General features: G+C 38.9%; 1 protein-coding gene across 3 annotated transcripts in view; it reads right to left on the reverse strand.

Annotated features, from left to right (window-relative positions):
• The window catches only part of LOC120542540 (circularly permutated Ras protein 1-like), a 270,320-nt gene that overhangs the window by 129,193 nt on the left and 120,215 nt on the right, over window positions 1-20,912 (reverse strand). For all 3 annotated transcript variants that reach the window (XM_039775068.1, XM_039775069.1, XM_039775070.1), the window contains 8 exons: window positions 12,327-12,410; window positions 12,085-12,161; window positions 11,729-11,902; window positions 11,575-11,616; window positions 11,388-11,477; window positions 10,517-10,668; window positions 9,897-9,978; window positions 9,607-9,731 (listed from right to left, as the gene is read on the reverse strand). In XM_039775068.1, coding sequence (XP_039631002.1) covers window positions 9,607-9,731; window positions 9,897-9,978; window positions 10,517-10,668; window positions 11,388-11,477; window positions 11,575-11,616; window positions 11,729-11,902; window positions 12,085-12,161; window positions 12,327-12,410 — 826 coding nt within the window. The remainder of the gene's footprint in view (window positions 1-9,606; window positions 9,732-9,896; window positions 9,979-10,516; window positions 10,669-11,387; window positions 11,478-11,574; window positions 11,617-11,728; window positions 11,903-12,084; window positions 12,162-12,326; window positions 12,411-20,912) is intronic.

The raw sequence follows: 20,912 nt of genomic DNA on the forward strand, positions 1-20,912 counted from the left end.
GATGTTTTGTCTCATAGTGCCGTCTTAGATTAAATTCTGTAATTACAGCCACATTAGCTCCACAAATGAGACACACGGGTTCAGTAAACATATACTCAGCCTCCCATCGGTTTTTAAAGGCTCTATTTTCAGAATCAACTTTTCTCTTCAGCATCGTGTGAGCTAGCCGCAATAACTTGCAGCATCATAAGCTAGACTTGATTAACGCGTAAGTGTTGCAAGGCAGCTGAAGCGCTGCATTATGGGATCTGTAGTTTATTGTGTTACCAGCGCTTCATATACCCGGGCCATTAATAACAATAATACAGTATATAAAATGATCTTGCGGGCGGATATAATTACGCCGGGCGGATGTGGCCCGCCCTTGAGTTTGACACATATGGACTAAATAGAACTTGAAAAGATATATTTTTCAAATGTGATCGCAAATTCAGATAGAGTTGGCGCGACTACAGCCTGCATGCCTCAATAAGTCATCCTCCCTCGCTCTTACTTTTTTACCGTTCATCTAATGAATACACTGAGTATGGCTTTACCAAAACAATCATTGATGGCGAATAAAGTATCCATTATTCGAGTATGTAGATCGGGATATATATATACATATATATATACCCGCGTATCGCAGGAGAAGTAGTGTGTTAAAAAAGCTAGAAAAGAAAAGGGAACATTTTAAAAATAACGTAACATGACTGTCAATATACAGTATTTGTTTTGTGAGTGTTACTGAGTGTTGCTGTCATCAAGGATTTGATTATCATTATTTCTTTCAATCAGGTTCGTATTTGTAGGATGTGTTGTGTTCAAGTTACATTCCGTGTTTGTCAATCGTTGTAAAGATGACAGGTTTCATTCATCGATTCGTTTCTTACTGCATCAATAAACAGCTCGTCTTCTTCTTTATCTGAGACCTGACACACTGCATGCACGGGTTTTTTTTTTTTACACTGTCTTCCTTTAGCGGGACATTGACTTTTTCCAACGTGTGCTTTGTTTCCGCAGTAGCTGGATTTATGAATATGTTTGTATGTATCAGACGCTTCATATTTTTGCTGCCTTTTCAATTGTGTAATTCGGTTTTGTTCAGCTCTTTGGAACTGTTGCTTTTATCTGTGCACTGCGTCAGTTCCGTGAGCCGCTCGGTGTACATGCATCGAAGGTTCCCAGCTGTGCTGGTGCCATCTCGTGCTATGTCCATGGCTGTATTTAATGTTACCTTAGTCCTGGCACTTAAAACTTTCTCTCGCAGTTTCGCTGAGTTTGTGTCAAACACCACCCTGACCATCTCATCTTCCTCTCCATAAACACAGTCCTTCACCCGTGAATATTTAGTGGGAGTTTGCTATTGGATTGCCGCTGACGGACGGCCTTATATGGGCAGGCACTAAATTACAAACGCCAGCGCAGCCTGTCTATGAACTTAATTTAAAGTGTAGGTTTACATCGTGCTTTGTTTCCAAGTAGCAGAACTCATGAATATGGTTGTATATGTCACTCGCTCGCTTCTTATTGTTTCGCTGCCTTCTCAATTATATAATGCATGTTTTCTTCAGAGCTTTTTGGAGGTCTTCCTGGTTTTCTATGTACTGCGTGATTACGTGGGAGGCGTGATGATGTCACACGAAACTCCGCCCCACGGTGTTCAAGCTCATCTCCATTACAGTAAATGGAGAAAACAGCTTCCAGTTATGACCATTACGTAGAATTTCGATATAAAACATGCCCAACTTTTGTAAGGAAGCTGTAAGGAATGAACCTGCCAAATTTCAGCCTTCCACCCACACGGGAAGTTGGAGAATTAGTGATGAGTCAGTGAGTGAGTGAGTGAGTGAGTGAGTGAGTGAGTGAGTGAGTGATTGAGTGAGTGAGTGAGGGCTTTGCCTTTTATTAGTATAGATTAAAGAACCATCAGCAGCAAATAAAATCAAATTAATAATATATTGAACAATTATTATAAAAGTAAAGTTGAATAAATTGGATTCTGCAGCTGCATGAATAAAAAAAAATCGACTATGTGTTCAGGTAAAATACCACTTCCAGTTGATGGATTTGGCCCAAAAGTTAATACTGTGACAGATTAGGGGTGCTGTCGTCCCCTTGAACCCTTGGACCAGACGGCAGACACCAGATAAAAGTCCAAATAATTATTTTATTTATACAATAACATGCACAAAGCACCTCAACCTCTACTATACTCAACTAATAATAACAATAATCACAATAATACACAATTCCTCCACACCTCCCAGCAGCTCAGTCACCCTTCCTCCCAACTCAACTCACTGCTGGGATCTCCCACAATCCTTTTAAAGTCTTTGACTCGGAAGTGTTTCTGTCCCTCAGTCCATGTGACTTTGTAACACTTCCGGGTCGGGTGAAAAACTCCTTTTCTTCAGCCCAGAAGTACATCATTTCTTCTGTCCTCCCTGCTGGAATTCGGGGCACCTCCATGTTGCAGGGAGGGCTCCATCTGGCGGCTTGTGGGTATTGGCCGGGATAAGTTGCCGGCCATATTCCACAACACATATCTACAATTCTGTTGTAAAAACCTATTTAGTTGCGTTTTTGAGATATTGTGTATACACACACACACAGACATAATTCCAAAAAACGGTATTTTGGGACTTGGGGAGGTGTAAAATGTCAAAATTCATCAAAATCTCGAAATCAAACTTTTTTCATTACTACTACACTTTCTCTACACTTCATATACCTGTGCGAAGCGGAAGGTGAATTACTGTCAACAAAAAGCAGGCACCTGAGAAATAAACTGAAACATTCCTCAATCATTTTTTTTTCTGTCCATATGGTAAAATTTATGTTGACCAGCGCATAATGCCTAATGAGTGGTCATTACACTCCAGAGTGTCCTTTAACGGGTGTAGCCTGGAAAGGCAGCAGTGGGTGTGGAAGCAGGGTCCCTGTGGATCATGCAGCGTGGACACGGGACATATTTGAAGGATGTCTGCGCCTTTTGGTGGATGTCGCTCCGTACTGCAAGGTCTGAGGAGGATAAGCCAGAGAGGCATCAGTTTTTAAAGGGAAGCACTATGGATGGAGAATTTTAAAGAAGACTCTTGCCTGGATTTCAACATAATTTTAATGGATTTGTTTATTTGATCATTTTAACCTCAACTAACACTTAGACATTTTTATGGATTATTTGTTTAACTTTTTGAGTAATGCACTATTTGAACACTTGCTTTTGTTGAGTTTTTAATATAAGCCCTTGCACTTTTCTCCATCCCCTTGCTTGCTGAGTTTTTGTCCTCATCTGCCACGTTCATCTCAGTTACAGTACTGATAGTGTCAGATTTAAGGGGCTCCCATTATAGAAGGTGCAAGGATCTGACCCACACCATCACAGTGATCCAATGTTCTGCCCTCATGTGTGGGGTAGGGTTAGGGTTAGGATTAGGGTAGGGGATAATAGCTATGAGTAGCCATACGCTGGTACACTAATCCAAATCATTAAATGTTAATTTCAATATGTCCCTCATTAATCGCATGAGATTATCTAATCACTATTTAGCCCAATTAACTTTTTTCATTGAGACCATCAGGAAACATGGTCCCTAGGGCTTTTATCTATTCCATTTTCTTTTTTAATCTGTTTGTCTTTGTCCAATAACTCTCTTGTTCTAACCGAAAAAAACACAGGCTCATGATCATCTAGTTGAAAAAGTTTGTATAATTCGACCTATTTAGTTTGGTTTTCTATCAATCTCAAATGCTGGACACACCTAGCCCCGATGGAGTTTTTAGTTTCTCCTACATAGACTTCTTTTGCACTTTCTACACTGTATTCCATATATACAATTGATTGATGTTTTTTGAAGGTCCTGGTAGACAGTAACTCTACTTTCGTAAAAGGATTCTTAATAATTTTTTTCTGTTCAAAAGGGATGACCCAAGCACACTTACGTTTCTTTTTTGTACATGAGGCCCTCACTAAAGTATCCTTAAGTGTTTTATTTCTACGAAAGGCTGCTACTATCTTCCAATCCCTCCACTCCTCATCCTGTCTTTGAAAGTTCAGAAAATTATTTCTTAATCTTTCCACCACCCCTCTAGCCTGTCCCGAAAATGTAAAAACCATGGGTAAAACTTTTTTGCCCCTCCCACTCTTTTCCTCCACTCTCCCTTGCTGTTCCATATGTTCCATCTGATTTAATTCTACCTCTCCCATATCTTCCCCGTCCATTCCACCTCTATTTTCTCCATCCTCGACATATTCCAATCCTTCATCTCCATCCCTCGTCCATAACTCCCACTCCTTATAGTCCCCCATTATCAAGCTCCATCGACTCAATCCTTCCTGCATAATCTCATTCCTCTGTTGCATATCCGGACTCTCAAACATTATATTTAAGTCCCCCATTCCGATTCTACTCCCCATCTTTCCATTATGCAGCAAATAGATGTTATTAATACTGGGACACCCCCATCCCACCCTCTCAATTTGTACTCCCGTGTGGGATGGATTCCATCTGCATCATATAAATTAAGATTAGGATAGGAATGCTCTATTTCCTCCTCCCCCCCTCCCAGATCTCATTAACCTCAGGGACCAGTTCACTATCCTTAAGTTTAGGGTTGGGGGAGGGGGGGGGTCTATTCTTAAATTCAGAGTCCGAAAAGGACTGAACTATCCCCGCCTTACTGGTGATCTCATTAACCTTAGGGGCCTGTTTATTGTCTTTAAGTTTAGGATTGGGGGTGGGGGGATGGCCACCATTGTTGGTGTTGAATTCCGAGTCTGGGAAAGGTTGAATCCTATCAATTACTCTGACCTTAATCTTACTCATCTCAACACTTCCAATAGTATCCTTAGGGTTCAAGGGAAGGGGGGTCTTCACCCCACCGTTACCTTTCAACTCCTCATTCATCTTACGACCCATAATACCCCCAACTACATTCAGAGTTTAAGTAATGGTCAACCCTATTCGTCTCCTCCGATTCAGATAACCTATCCCAGTGAAAAAGACAGTATTCCTCAATAGGGTAATCTTCCATTAGATCTAAGATACCCCAATCCCTCTCTCCCACTAATTGCACTCCTCCATTCACAATTTTTTGTACATTTATAGGAGAGGAACATACAGCTATCCAGATGTTCTTCTCTATCTCCTCTACTATCCTCTGGATGTTCTTGTAATCAAAGAGCATAGGTCCAACCATCCAGACAGGCAAGGCTCCAGAAAAGGAAAGAGAAAGAAAAGTTTCAATAGAGATACATTTTTGATAATTAACCTGGATCCAATTCTCTACTATAGTCCACCATGAGAAACATTGTTTTATTTCGTTTCTAATCATATTTAATCCCCCATGCAGGTTCCAACCATATACCGGATATACTGAATCACACCGATCTTCCTTCTTCTCCTCATCCCGATCCACTAGACCCACTCTCCACCATCACCGGAAGTTCCGGCATTCCTATATATTTATTCTCAGAAACAAACCTATAACCCAAATATTCTTTATACTCTACTTTGATTTCATCATTTATTTCTTTTAGAAAGTTTCTAGAGTATCCCCTCCTTTTCAGCGCTAAAAACAATGTATGCACCGCCTCTTCAGTATATTTCATGTCCGAGTTGATCCTATAAAACCGAATCAACTGTGACTTGATAATACCTCTGAAGGTATGCTTCAGATGATAACTTTTTTTATGTAACAGAGCATGGGAGTCAGTTATTTTAAAATAAATCTTAGATAAAATTTTTTTAGATGTACTTGAAAGTTGGTGAAAAAATAACTGGGTATCTAGGAATGTCACTGTTACCTCACTCACTTCTGCCGTCAATTTAATTGTTGGATATACGCTATTCAAAGTTTCAACGAACTCATAGAAATCGTCAAGTGGATGTGTCCAAATACCGAAGATGTCGTCTAAATACCTAAGATAAAATAAAGGTACTTTACGGCATTTGCCAAAGGCCGTACGCTCCCACTCCGCCATATAAATATTAGCGTATGCCGGGGCATAACGTTTTCCCATAGCTGTCCCGTGAGTCTGTAGGTACAATTTCCCATTAAACTCAAATTCGTTTGTCCTTAAGCTAAGCTCTAATAAATCCAACAAAAATTTATTTGGTCTACCAGGATCTGGATACCTCCCAAACACCTTTCTCACCGCCTCCATTCCCATATCTATATCAATATTGGTGTATAGGGATTCTACATCCATAGCAAACAAACTGGCTTGATTTGGAAATATCCTATCCTTAATCAGATCCAAAAAAGTGTAAGTATCCCTTACGTAGCTATTATGTTTTTGGGATAAAGGATTTAAATAAAAATCCAGATATTCCGACACTGCATACGATTCAGAGGAACAATCCGAAACTATTGGTCTCCCTGCTGGTACTTGACCAGGAATTGTCCATTTTCCTGGATCTTTGTGGATTTTTGGGAATAAATAAAATTTCCTAGTCACTGGTTCGGGGGGCCCTTTCAGATATTTCTTTTGTTTTGCAGTAATAAATCCGTCGGCATACAGACCATCTAATATTTTATTTATTTTTTGTTTAGTCTGTGGTTGCATTAATTTTTTAAGGGGTCGGTAATGTAACCTATTACTTAGCTGTCATTCTGCCTCCCAAATATATTGGGTCCTATCTAAGATCACACACATTGATCCCTTATCAGCCGGTTTAATTATAATCTCCTTATTTCTGCAAAGATTGCTTAATGCCTCCCTCTCACCCGTTGACAAATTGTCCAAAAAAGACGGTTGGACTGAATTTAAAGTTATATCTTCCTGATCCTTTTTAATAAGATTCAGGATCTCTCCATCCAAAACCTCATCTTTAGGTACCCAGTGTGAGGGATTAACAAAGCGTCTAGGCTCCTCCCCTGTTTCACCCTGAAAGAAATCTATCAGTTTTAACCTCCTATGATATTTAAATATATCTCTTTTAATCTCATCCACGTCAACTACCAAGGGGGTTGGGATAAATGTTAATCCCTTTTGTAACAATGTTATCTCATTTTCTGACAGTCTAAACCAATTGCTTAAATTCATCACGTTTGCTTGTAAACAGGGTACAAATCGTATTGACCCCTCTAAAAGTTTAAACTATCAAGCCAGTCATCCATAATTAGATAAGCCTGATTCCGTTCCCAATGTATCAAATCCTCCTCTAAATCAACATCTCCCTGGCCCTGAGTTTCCAACACGTTATATTTTAGTTCTTCTCCCAGAATTTTATTTAGTCTAACAATCCTATTACATAATTCCTCTGTTTGTTTTTCCCGGGAATATGGAATTTTTGGAAACCAAATCTGCGCCGCTGGAAATTTCTCCTTAACTACTCCATATAATCCTTCGAAGCTCTTCCTCAAATTATTATCCCTAGAATACGTTCTCTTTAAACAATTATTCAGACCAATACAAATTATCATGTTCTGATGTTTTAATTTTTAGAAAAATTGATTTAATATGCTCAATCGTTGCTCCCGGATAACTATGTGCCTCCATCTCACTTTGCCTGAAATGTACTATTCTGCTTATATTGGAGTCCCCTACGAGCACATTTGGTTTTTGTGGATCTAAGACCCAATTCCGCCAATCTGTACTACTTTTATGTCTTATCGGTTTATTCACCACTTCCACCTCCTCACTTCCTCTTTCTCATTAATCCTTGGTAGGATCAGACTGGGATGTGGAATCCACATTTAATTGAGAACCCATTTCATTCCTATTCATCTCTTCCTCCCCATTCCAAAACCAAATTCTTTATCCTGTCTGTTCTCCGACAGCGGTAATGTAGTTGTATCCATATCACCTAAAGAAGACAATTATTTACCATCAAATTCTACTTCTTTCCCCATTCCCTCCTCCTCCTCCCTAGAATTATTCCTCCTCTCTTCCCCCTCAAATCACTTTTTTATTCTCCAAATCATTTTCTTTCTCTCCTGTCCTTCCTTCTCATCTATCTCCTCACCTATTCTCAGTCCACATCTTTCACTCTCCAGTTCTCTAACTCCAAGGTCCATCCCCATTAATCCTTCTGATTCCAATTCAGGAACCATCGACCTAGAGACGAATATACCCCCGAACCCCCACTTCCTACTTCCACCGTCAATCCTTCCGTCATGGTAAGTATATTTTCTTTCCGAACAGGTCCTTCACATTCATCCTCCAGAGGTCCTCGCCCATATGGATCGGTAAGTATATTATTTTCCTTATCTAAACTCCCTCCTATCCCCCCAATACTTTTATTTCCTTTCCCTCCCCCTATAGAAGTCCCTCGCCCATATGGGTCGGTAAGTATATTTCTTTCTTTCCTTGGATCCTCTTCTAACAGGTCCCCAACGGAAGTCCCTCTATTACCCCGTCACCAAGGACCCCAAGGTAAGTTTATTCCCTTCTTTTAGCCCAGGGCCGGAGATGAAGAAAAGGAAGAACAATAAAAATCATTTGATCCACTCCATTTACCCCCTATTGTTTTAACTCTCTGACCATTCTGATTTCTCTTTTTCCTAACTATAGGAAGATTATATTCTGTAGAAGATGAAGAAAAAGAAGATGGGTCTACCGTCTTCTTATTTAAATTTAGAGTCTCTTTATTTCTAATATTCCGAGAAGAAGAGGAAGAAGAAGACGACGACAACAAAGCTGATCCCCCAGAAGCTCCCTCCCCAGATGATTCCGTCACCAGACCATCAGGTAAGTTATTCCCAGGTAAGTTTTTCTTTATTCCTTTTTGCCCAAAGATGTTATTATCCCCTTCCCCCCTTCCTGTTACATTATGTTTAGATAGAATAGGAAAATAAACAGTAGTAGATTGAAATACAGTTTGAATGGGAAGAGTAGGAGAAGGGTTACTGTGGTTAAAATTCCCCATAATGAAAATGACAGTACTGGGGAATTTACTTTCCAAATGATTGTTGTTATCATCTAGCAACTGTTGTGCCAATTGAGGATTTGCATCAGGAGGAATGTAAATACCAATCAGTATCTAACAGAATGAAATTTCCTGGGTAGACAGAATGGCTTGCAATGAATGACAAGAGCTTTTAAATCAGCAGAGGAAAAAGAAAGAATTTCGAACATATCCCTGCACCAGCTGTTGTTTATATACATGCAAAAGGCCCCACCTCATGATTTGCCACAAAGTCCATTGTTACAGTCCACTCTGAATAACTGATATCCTACCATTTGGACAATGATGTCCGGTAGATCCAAATTAAGCTATGTTTCAGTAAAACAGAAGGCACAAATATGTGCAAAATATTTACTAGTTCTAATCAGTAACACCAACTTGTACATTTTGTTAACAAGCGAACAAATATTTGAAAGGAAGATTGCCAAGAGTGAACCATGAAAGCCTCTGCGTCTCCAGTGCACCATAGCACCAGTCTGCTTACCTCTGTACCTGGTGGTGAAGCGTGATTGTTGGGCAACATTCATGAAGGAAGATGAGAAAACTTCTGCACTAAATTTCCTTCATTGCAGCAAAGGAAATAAATCCATTGGGACTAAGCCCATTTGGTTAAAACAGACACTTAGTTCATTGACTTTCTGATGTTTGCTTACCTGGCATAATGAACATCTCTCCTAACCAAGATGCTAAGGACAGTTCCTACTTCACTTACCCTTGCTGCCTAGCATACTCTGCCAGCTGGTTGTAGAACTGTTTGGATGCTGCTAGTTCTTCAGAGCTAACATCTTCCAGGTTGCCAAGATCAGTGTTGGCTTTTCCATCTGTACATATTATGACCTGAAACAAAAAGAAAGATTTTTGGGTAGACAGACAATTAAGACAGATAAACTGAATGCAGGAGAGAATCTCTAAGTTTAATTACTTAAATTAAGATACCAGTAATGTAGAAAAGCATGTCAAGAACTAGTTACGGGAAGCTAGTGGGAAAACCTCTCCTCTTACCTTTGATCCAGGTCTTTGTGAAGCCAATGCTATAGAGATAAGAGCGGCAGGACCAAGCGCTGTGGATCCACTCTCATTTAACCTGGAGAAAAGATGTAAAACACATGTAATTTTAAATTTGCTCAGAAGGGTTATATATGTGCATATTCTGTTGAATTGCACACTACATGCTTTTCCCAGTGCTAACCTGCCTCAATAAATTTTGAAAGTCTTCAATGCATTCATTAGGTAATGGTATATTTTATCAAATTTTACTATACTTCATTTTTCTCAACACCATCATGATGTGATACAATAACAACTAGAGGCTTTACATTATTAATATATCAGAGAGTTACTGAGCAAGCTGATTAAATCATTATATTCACACACAGCATGGGTATTTTTCAGGATCTGTATTTTTCAGGATCTAAATATGCACTGTCACAGCCTTGCTATCTACTAGCTCTGGATTTGTTCTGGATCTCAGCTTTCATTACATTATCAAAATAGATTTTTCTGAACGGCTTGCCTTATAACTTCACAATTACTAGAGTGAATTTGCATTTACTGGAAAGTTCCTCCTTTACACACTTAACACTAGCATCAGGGAGGATTCACATTTACACAATACAGTATACCTGTACACAGCATCCTTTAGCTGCATCTTAACATGTTTCACAGATCCAGGGAGAGGCTGGGAGAGGCCAATATTGCGAAGGTGGTCGCTATCCACAAGTTCAAAGTCCTCTACCACCTGTGGGAAACTGCTTCCATCACCATAAACAATAACCTGTCACACAACCAGCAATTAGATAAAGAACACATTTTGTTAGATGAGCTAAGGACAGGTAAACCAAATTTTAAATAATTTTTAACTTAGAATTATTTGCAAAAACAAGAAATATTTTTAAGTAACAACTTTGTACACGTATCTTAGCCTAGTCCCAGTAAACAATGCTATCTAAAAGGTTTATAACTACAATTATAGTGTTTTCTTCTGTGTAGTAGAGTACTTGTGTGGCAGCTTTTTCTTTCTTTCTTTCTTTCTTTCTTTCTTTCTTTCTTTCTTTTTCTTTCTTTCACTTATGTTCAATTACCATATGTACACTAGCTCTAAAAGTAAAAACATCCTATACTAAAGAAGAATTTATAAAAACACATCCTCAAATGTACTAATTGAATTGAATACCATTTGCAAGATGTATATGCAAGACAAACAGATGTTATGGACTACTGAGAGTTTGTTCTGAGCAATCTGTAAATAAAGAGCACACTTGTTAACAGTGGATCCTGTATGCGAAAGATACGATTTAACAGGTAAGAAACTTTTCTCAGCACTTAAGCTTTTGAACTTAAGCTTTCCTTCAATAACAAGAAAATTTTGCTCAATGGAATTTGGTTTGGCAAAGTGGTTGTGTGAAAAGGACTCTACAATACTGTAAGATTTATTATTTAATTTCAGTAATTAATATGATTACAAAGTAAGGGACAGCAGAATGAAAGTCACACCTTGTGATTGAAGGATACCAATGCCACTCGCTTAAATGGGGATGCACTGTCAAGATAACTGAGAGACTGAGTCACTGCTTCCTGAACTGCCTAGTGAAGGAAAAGATACAGTCAAAGAAGCTTACAGACCAAAAATAATACATACTAAGCATTGGCAAAAACAAAAACAAAACACTCAATTGTTCACCTGCAGTCGAGACATATAAAGGGTTTTACCCCCTTCAGGAACCTAGCAAAGTAAAAGACAGATATTTTCATCATAGGTAGATATACAATGAGACAGATACTGTAAAAACCATACATACTTGTATACTTATATATAAACAAAGGTTATTAGATACCTTGGATGTGACACTCATTGACCCTGAAATGTCCACACAAAAGACAATAATTGAATCACCAATGAAAGACTGGACTTCAAAGTTAGGGGTCATCATAAACAGTTGGTCTACTGCTGCAAATGGTTCCTTTTTCACTTGATAAGCTGAATTACAACAAAACATGCATTCAGTTGCCTACAAAATATAAAATCAGATGACATTCAAAAGGAAGAAGGAGCAAGTGTAGAATTAGTAATCCTGCGTCAAACACATACCAAATTAACTAAAGATATGTAGTATGTCAGATATCAGATATGAAAGAAAGCAAGATTCAATTATTGAATAGAAGAACACCAGTGACAATAAAAATGATTTACCTTGAGAGAATTGTCTTTCAGTTCAAGTGCAGCTCTACAGGTCAAACAGTAGGAGGGCTCTCCACTTATGGGAATGCCTGCAATTGCAGAAAGTCGAATAATTTATGGCCTCATTTTTAACAAGTTAAATTACACTTCTATTATAAATGTATTCCTTAATTATAACATTTCCATACCTAAATTCTCTTTGTAAAGACTAGTCTGAATTAGTAAATTCACACAAAACATCAAAAATTACTTACTAGTGGTGGTATCAAGCATTTTGCCTAAATTAACCAGAAGGATGTTCACATTTCCCAGCAATGGTGCACTCTGAGGAGCAGGTGCTGTAAAGAGAGCACAATTCACAGTTGTAAGAATCAATCAATCAAGGAAAAACAATTTAATTACAAATTAATACAAATAAAAAAGTAATACAATATTAATTGACAACACAGATAGAAAGGCTAGAAACAAAGCTGTGATTTTTTCCATGGGGAAAAATGTTTTTTGTCTTGCAGTACCTCTCATTTCTGTAACTAGGAGTAGGCAAGCATGAAAGCCAATCAGAACATGAAAAGCATCAATACTGCACTAGAGATATGTAACCTTTTAAAACCAGATCTTAATACAGAATAAAAGGGAATATTTTAAGATGTCATTGAGGTCACATTCTGAAACCCTCATAATTAGGACAGAAATCACTGCAGCAACAATGGCAGAAAATGCTATAATATTAAAATACCAAATGACACAGTTACAGTGTGTTACAGTGGGCTTACAACTTCCTTATTGATATATGTAATAAATTTGATGCTTTTTCTGTCCCACTATAATTATTTTTATAGTGCATTCTTTATGTTTTTACAATAGTGTTTTATTTCCACGAATACTGCATTATTATATTACATTAATGATAAAGTAACACCTTAAATCTCTATTATAAAAAAAAAAACTTGGGACAAGACGTGATCCTTTGAAGAGAGACAGATTAGAAGAGAGACAGAGAGACACTTCAGAGAGACACTTTCATGTCCCGCGACACTGTCAAGTCATGTCATACTGGCCTCCTTTGGAAGCAAGTCCCGTGAGAAGGTGTCCTTGGCAAGTCACGCCCTACTTAGAAACATTTTCAAACAAGATCACGGTCATCTAACCTCTCAGCCGTTGTACAGAACTTCAAAAAAGACTAAGTGAAGAAAAAAGAGCAGCTCTGAAAAAATATATGTTAAAGATGACACGTCCAAGACTAAGCGAAGAAGAAAGAGCAGCGCATCGAAAAGAGACCCAAAAGCATTGGGGAGAAAAGAATGCCCAAAAAAATGCAAAAAAGAACAATAATCATTGTTCAAATTCTGATAAAGAAAGTATGCAACAACTAAGCGAAGAAGAAAGATCTGCAACGTCTATTGCAACATTACATTATTAACACTAGAATTACCAGAGCCTACGAAAAAACTCGTAATTCCGTCCCACCTTAAACTGCTTCTTAAATCCCTTCACACCTCTCCGCCAGCGTCCTTTGTCTTCTAAATGTGCTGATAAAGAGAAGCCGGCTATTCCATCCCCCCACCAATTTAGAACGTGCACGAACTTCTCTCAGCTCATGCCTTGATTGAGTATCTGGGAGTGAAGTGGAGTTTTAGAGTGAAATAATAGATCGTTGTTTGGAACACACGCATTTCATGTCTGTTCCGTTTCTACAGTAATCTGTGTCAACACATTGTTAAAACAGAAACTTTTTTATATTCTAGTAGTAGATGACAAAATGTAGGCATAAACTATATAATGTATGAAGCCTGAAGTCCAAATAGCAAAGAAACATTTTCACAAGAATAACACAATTGCACTTTTATTCAAACATATAACTGCAGAAAGAAAAAGTCGCCTTAACATGCGACATTGACACCACTTTACTATAACTGACTCTGTGGTTCAATAGATACAGCCCCGCTTGGGAATCAAGAGGTCACGGGTTCGATCCTGCGCCCCTCCCTTTTGAGAAGTAAACTGTTCTTAGTCTTACTGTTTTAGAATAAAAACATACATTTGATTTCAGTCTGTAACAGCCGGTGCAATTTATGATCTTTGTAAAGGTTAGCTTTTTTTTTTTTTATTCACTTTTCACTCTCTCAGTCGCGTTCAGAATCAATCCATACAACCCCATCTGACACGGCTGTTTTCACTAAAGACGCTATAGCTCTGCAGTGTACCACGATGCATACTAACGCCACCCCCGGTTCTGACACACAAACGCTGGCGAGGCTGCCTTCTTCGTATCTCACCGTCACTTGCTTTTCTTTTTATTCAGTTTTATTGAGTGTTCCTGCCAGTCCCGCATGTTGCTGTATGCTTTTTCTTTTGCATCCCAGGACATGCAGAAGAAAGAATGGTAAAGACCAACTTCGCGCTATATGCAATCATCAGACACTCCCCATCTGCCCGTGTCGTTCAAACACAGGAACATATATTGGTGTAAAAGTATAACAAAAGTGCACTTTTATTCAAGTGCACTTTTTCCATCGCCTTTTCCTGTAAGAAGCAGTGTACACACTTCTCTCTATGCTGTGGTTTCTATTACACACCTGAAAGAAAGACAATATATGTGAAAATATAATCGCACTAATGCAATATTATTTGAAAACGAACAGCGTCAGATCGGGTGTGAATTTATGCAGGAACTGGAAATTCTCTGATGCGGGACCTTCCCCCAGGGAAGAAAGTACAGTGTCAGGTGCTCATTCAGTGTAATAGAAACCATAGCACAGAGAGGTGTGTACACGGCAACAAGTACACGTGTCGTAAATGTAGGAAGGACGGTCCTTGGGTGTGTGGGAACTGTTAATATTTGAATGTGATGATTTTATATAGCACGGAATGAAAATCTTCACTTCTTAGCATTGCACCATGCAAGATGTCGTATCAATCGCCTACTGTATCTTGCTTTCTTTTTTCTTCGGTTATACAGGTAGTTTTGAATAAAAGTGCACTTGTTTTGTTTGCGAAATGAAGTGTCTGCGTGCACTTTTCGTGGCATTACACGTGTATTTTTTGAGCATGCCCGTTTGAGCAGTATAAAAGTATTGAAAAGTATAACAAAACAACGGGCAGATGGAGTGTCTGATGATTGCATATAGCGCCGAACTTACTGCTCTTTACTATTCTCTCCTCTGCGTGCCCTGGAGTACAAAAGAAACAGAATACAGACGCGCTATAGCTCTGTGCTGTACCACGATGCATACTAACGCCCCCCACCGGTTCTGACACACAGACGCTGGCGAAGCTGCCTTCTTCGTATCTCACCGTCACTTGATTTTCTTTTTATTCAGTTTTATTGAGTGTTCCTGCCAGTCCCTGCGCTGTTGTTTTCTAATATGCATGTGATATATTTTCACATATATTGTCTTTTCTTTCAGGTGTGTAATAGAAACCACAGCATAGAGAGAAGTGTGTACACTGCTTCTTACAGGAAACGATGGAAAAAGTGCACTTGAATAAAAGTGCACTTTTGTTATACTTTTACACCAATATATGTTCCTGTGTTTGAACGACACGGGCAGATGGGGAGTGTCTGATGATTGCATATAGCGCCCGAAGTTGGTCTTTACCATTCTTTCTTCTGCATGTCCTGGGTGCAAAAGAAAAAGCATACAGCAACATGCGGGGACTGGCAGGAACACTCAATAAAACTGAATAAAAAGAAAAGCAAGTGACGGTGAGATACGAAGAAGGCAGCTTCGCCAGCGTTTGTGTGTCAGAACCGGGGTATGGTGATTGCGTTAGTATGCATCGTGGTACACTGCAGAGCTATAGCGCGTTTAGTGAAAACAGCCGTGTCAGATGGGGTTGTATGGATTGATTCTGAACGCGACTGAGAGAGTGAAAAGTGAATAAAAAAAAAAAAAAAAAAAGCTAACCTTTACAAAGATCATAAATTGCACCGGCTGTTACAGACTGAAATCAAATGTATGTTTTATTCTAAAACAGTAAGACTAAGAACAGTTTACTTCTCAAAAGGAGGGGCAGGATCGAACCCGTGACCCCTTGATTCTGGGGGGCTGTATCTATTGAACCACAGAGTCAGTTATAGTAAAGTGGTGTCAATGTCGCATGTTAAGGCGGCTTTTTCTTTCTGCAGTTATATGTTTGAATAAAAGTGCAATTGTGTTATTCTTGTGAAAATGTTTCTTTGCTATTTGGACTTCAGGCTTCATACATTATATAGTTTATGCCTACATTTTGTCATCTACTACTAGAATATAAAAAAGTTTCTGTTTTAACAATGTGTTGACACAGATTACTGTAGAAACGGAACAGACATGAAATGCGTGTGTTCCAAACAACGATCTATTATTTCACTCTAAAACTCCACTTCACTCCCAGATACTCAATCAAGGCATGAGCTGAGAGAAGTTCGCACGTTCTAAATTGGTGGGGGGATGGAATAGCCGGCTTCTCTTTATCAGCACATTTAGAAGACAAAGGACGCTGGCGGAGAGGTGTGAAGGGATTTAAGAAGCAGTTTAAGGTGGGGCGAATTACGAGTTTTTCGTAGGCTCTGGTAATTCTAGTGTTAATGTGTATCTAAAAGTCGAAGCTAATCGTCTCTTCTTTATTAAATCGAATCAAGAAAAACTTAGAACAGAACATATGCAAGGTCTCATTGATCACATTCAAAATTCAAATATCGATAGTTCAGACAAATTCAAAATAGGTAAAGCAGTAATATTACCATCATCATATCAACGTAGTCCAAGAGCATTGCAACAGTTATATCATGATGCAATAGCAATACAGTAATCCCTCGCTATATCGTGCTTCGATTTTCGCGGCTTCACTCCATCGCGGATTTTAAATGTAAGCATATTTAAATATATATCACAGATTTTTCGCTGGTTCTCAGATTTCTGCAGACAATGGGTCTTTTAATTTATGGTACATGCTTCCTCAGTTTGTTTGCCCAGTTGATTTCATACAAGGGACGCTATTGGCAGATGGCTGAGAAGCTACTCAATCAGAGCACGTATTATTAAATATTAAATAAAACTCCTCACACTTCAGCACACTTAAAAGCTCTAACAGCACGTATTGATTTTTGATTGTTTGTTTTTCTCTGTCTCTCATACTCTCTCTGGCATTCTCTGCTCCTGACGGAGGGGGCGTGAGCACAGGGGCTGTTTGCACAGAGGATACGGATGCTCCTCTAAAAAATGCTGAAAGACTACCTTCACATTGCACCAATCCTTGCGGCCACTTTATCGCGGTTCTTGCATACTTAAAAGCCCTATTGATTTTTGATTTTTTGCTTTTCTCTGTCTCTCTCTCTCTCTCTCTCTCTCTCCGACATTCCCTGCTCCTGACGCGCACTCCTGTGAAAAGGAAGATATGTTTGCATTCTTTTAATTGTGAGAAAGAACGGTCATCTCTGTCTTGTCATGAGCACAGTTTAAACTTTTGACTAAAGGGTGTTATTTCATGTTTAGAGGGCTCTAATAATGTTAAAAACATATTTAGAAGGTCGTAAACAGGTTTTCTATGCTCTAACAGTGAAAATATTAGATTTATAAATAAAGAATCCTACTTTGTGAAAATTCATTTATCGCAGTAGAGTCTGGAACGGATTAACATCGATAAACGAGGATTTACTGTATAACTGTGTGGAGAATATTTATAAACAGTGTGGGAGAGTTTATAAGGGCTTAAATCATATAAAAATAACCATACAAACATATAGTTTCTACTTCACGGATTTTCACCTATCGCGGGGGGTTCTGGAATGCAACCCCCGCGATCGAGGAGGGATTACTGTATCCCAAACTTTCGGTGGGCGAGATTTATTTATTACAATGACGTGCAATCCACAACGGCCAGAAATCCGCAGATTATTGAGAAAAATGCCACTGGCTACATCAGCTCTGAATATTCCCACTTTCGTAAGTAGATTGTTTTATCAGAAAGTCTTATTTTTATTGAATGAACTTGAAACAGTGTTCGGTCAGATCAGAACATACATTTACACGGTCGAATTTCAAAAATGGGGTTTGCCTCACATGCATGTACTGGTTATTTTGCAAAATAAATTATTAACTGCTGATGATGTTTGTCTGTGCTGAAATTCCAAACAGAGAAACCTATCCCGAATTAGGGTACACAGTCATTAAACTCATGTCTCACGGACCACATTTAAAATATTCAGTATGTTTATACTCAAAAGAAAAAAGTGTTTAAAGAAATTTCCAAAAGCGTTCGTTCAAACAACAGATATGACCAATGCTGGCTTTCCTGATTATCGTCAAATAGGTAATCGTCACAAACAACACACTTATCCCGGAAAGAAAGATGGTTATAATTGTGATGCTCGATAATTTAATGATTGTACCATATAACCCGTATTTGCTCAAAGATTCGATTGTCATATTAATGTCAAGAATACTCATCGGTTATGAGTATTAAGTACATCTACAAGTACATTCGTTAAGGGCACGATAGAGTACGCGTAACTTTATCGAAAGAACAGTCTTGGGACCAAGTTCAAGCATATTTAGATACTCGGTATGTCAGTGCAATGGAAAGCGGGTGGCATTTAATGGAATTGCCAATGCAAGGTCAAAGTCATTCTGTTGAATTATTATCGATTCATTTACTAGGTCAGAATATAATTCAATTTAAGAGAGCAAAGAAGCAGAAGCTTTAGAGGTAGCGAAAAATAGATATATTAAATTATTGGCTTATTTTGAACTTAATAAACAGACATAAATGCAAAAGCATATACATATGCGCAAATTGCTTAACATTACACATGGCAGAAACAAAAAAGAGTGTGGCATCCAAAAAAATGAATTCAAAAGTGTTGCTCAATTAAATATTGTATCACCAAAAGATATCGAACAGTTTCATTTAAAATTGTTGTTACGTGATTAAAGGAGCAACATTGTATAAAGATGGTCTAACTATAGATGGAACTGCGTATGGTACCTTTCAAGAAGCGGCACGAGCAGCTGGGTTATGTAAATCAGATGACTATATGTTTGAAATGATGTCACTTCTGTAATGATGCCTGACAAATTAAGACACTTCTTTGTGTACAGGCAGTCCCCGGGTTACGTATGAGATAGGGTCTGTAGGTTTGTACTTAAGTTGAATTTGTATGTAAGTCGGAACAGGTACATTATTTTAATAAATGCTATTGTTGACCGACTGTAGCCAAGTGGTCTGCCAATGAATGATGGAGTTTCACCGCTTTCTGACCTTTTTATTATTTCTACTTCATTTTCCATGGTGATGGTTTTCTCTTCTTTACTATATCACCAGCACTTGCATCAGATTTGTGTTTCAGAGACATTCTTGAAGGCTGAAGACAAAAGGTTAAGATGAGCTCTTCTGCACAGCACTGTACACGTTATCACAGCAGGAAGGCACCAGACATCAACACGTCTGATGTATAGGGTGGTCTGGGTCTAATTATGCAATTTTCATTACACTATAACTTATTCAGTTTATTACATAGAAAATCACCCGAAAAATCCCGGACCATCGAGAAGTGTGCGAACTGACGACATGAAGAATCGTCTTTGCACCGAACTGGAATCGTCCCTGCATAAATCAAAGTCATCCAGACGTTCAGGATCTGCATAATTAGATCTGCATCACCCTGTACTAACAAGAGACAACTACCTGCTATGTGCGTAACAGTACAAGCAGGCTTGCTATTGAGAATGAAGGGGGCAGCAAGGGGCGGTTCATCACCAGCCCAACTCACAGTCACCTCCACTACATAATGCTGCCTGCAGTGTCCACCGCCCCCATTCAACACGCAGCCATCCGAGGCACACTACAATGCTACTCCCCGCTACCCCATTCATCCTCAATGGCCTCCGTTCAGCCACAACCGGGTCACCGCTTGCAGCATTACCAGCCGCCCACCCAGCCGTGTGGTGGGTAGGCAATGAAACCGCTTGCCGGCGGAAACCCCCGAGGGAAACTACACTGGGCGAGCAGCGAAATCACCCCCCTTCAGGCCCCATCCAGCCACTACTTGCAGCATCCCCAGGCTGAAGATCACGGATCACCCGTGTCGAAGGTCGGATGTCCGTAACCTGGGGACTAACTGTACTTAATTATGACGGGTGAAGTTAATGCTTTACAATTATGGGAAGCATTCAAAGGACCACTATCCGAAAAGTTGCATGAACAAACAGCTGTTTCCATCATCAAAGAAATGTTAGAAGCAGAACAATGCAGCAATTTGGACTTTTACAAGAAATTAACAAAGCAGAGGTAAAGAAAGAGATAACAACAGATGAAAATTTAACAGTGGAAGACAATAAAATATTATATCAGAAAAGTTAATACCAAATATTGCTTTTACTGAAGTTTTAAAGTAAAAGTGAACATAATGCATATGTAACAATTCCCATGAAAAAAACAATCTCTTTAAATTGTATTTCTAGAAAAACAAACCCGGGGGTTGGTGAGCGAAGCAAGCAGGGGGTGGAGCCCCCTAGTTAATTAAAAAATAATTAATAATTGAAATTAAGTCATAATATTATAGAAGTGGAATTGTGTTAATTTATATCACATTTTACTGTTACACTGAGGATGGCAGGGGAAAAACTTAGCATTAAATAATAATAATAATAATAAATTGTATTTATATAGCACTTTTCCCATGCTCAAGCTGCTTTGCAGAGTCTCAGAAAAAAAACAGCAGGGTATATGTAGCACTGGATACAAATATTTTCTGCATATAGCTGTCAGGGATGCCAGGGGCAATGACCCGGCCGGGACGCCGTGAGGGACCGGATGTGGGTCTACGCCCACCCTGGATCACGTGGGGGCCGCCTTCCTGG

Source organism: Polypterus senegalus, chromosome 13 (assembly GCF_016835505.1).
Source record: "Polypterus senegalus isolate Bchr_013 chromosome 13, ASM1683550v1, whole genome shotgun sequence".
Taxonomy (NCBI): domain Eukaryota; kingdom Metazoa; phylum Chordata; class Cladistia; order Polypteriformes; family Polypteridae; genus Polypterus; species Polypterus senegalus.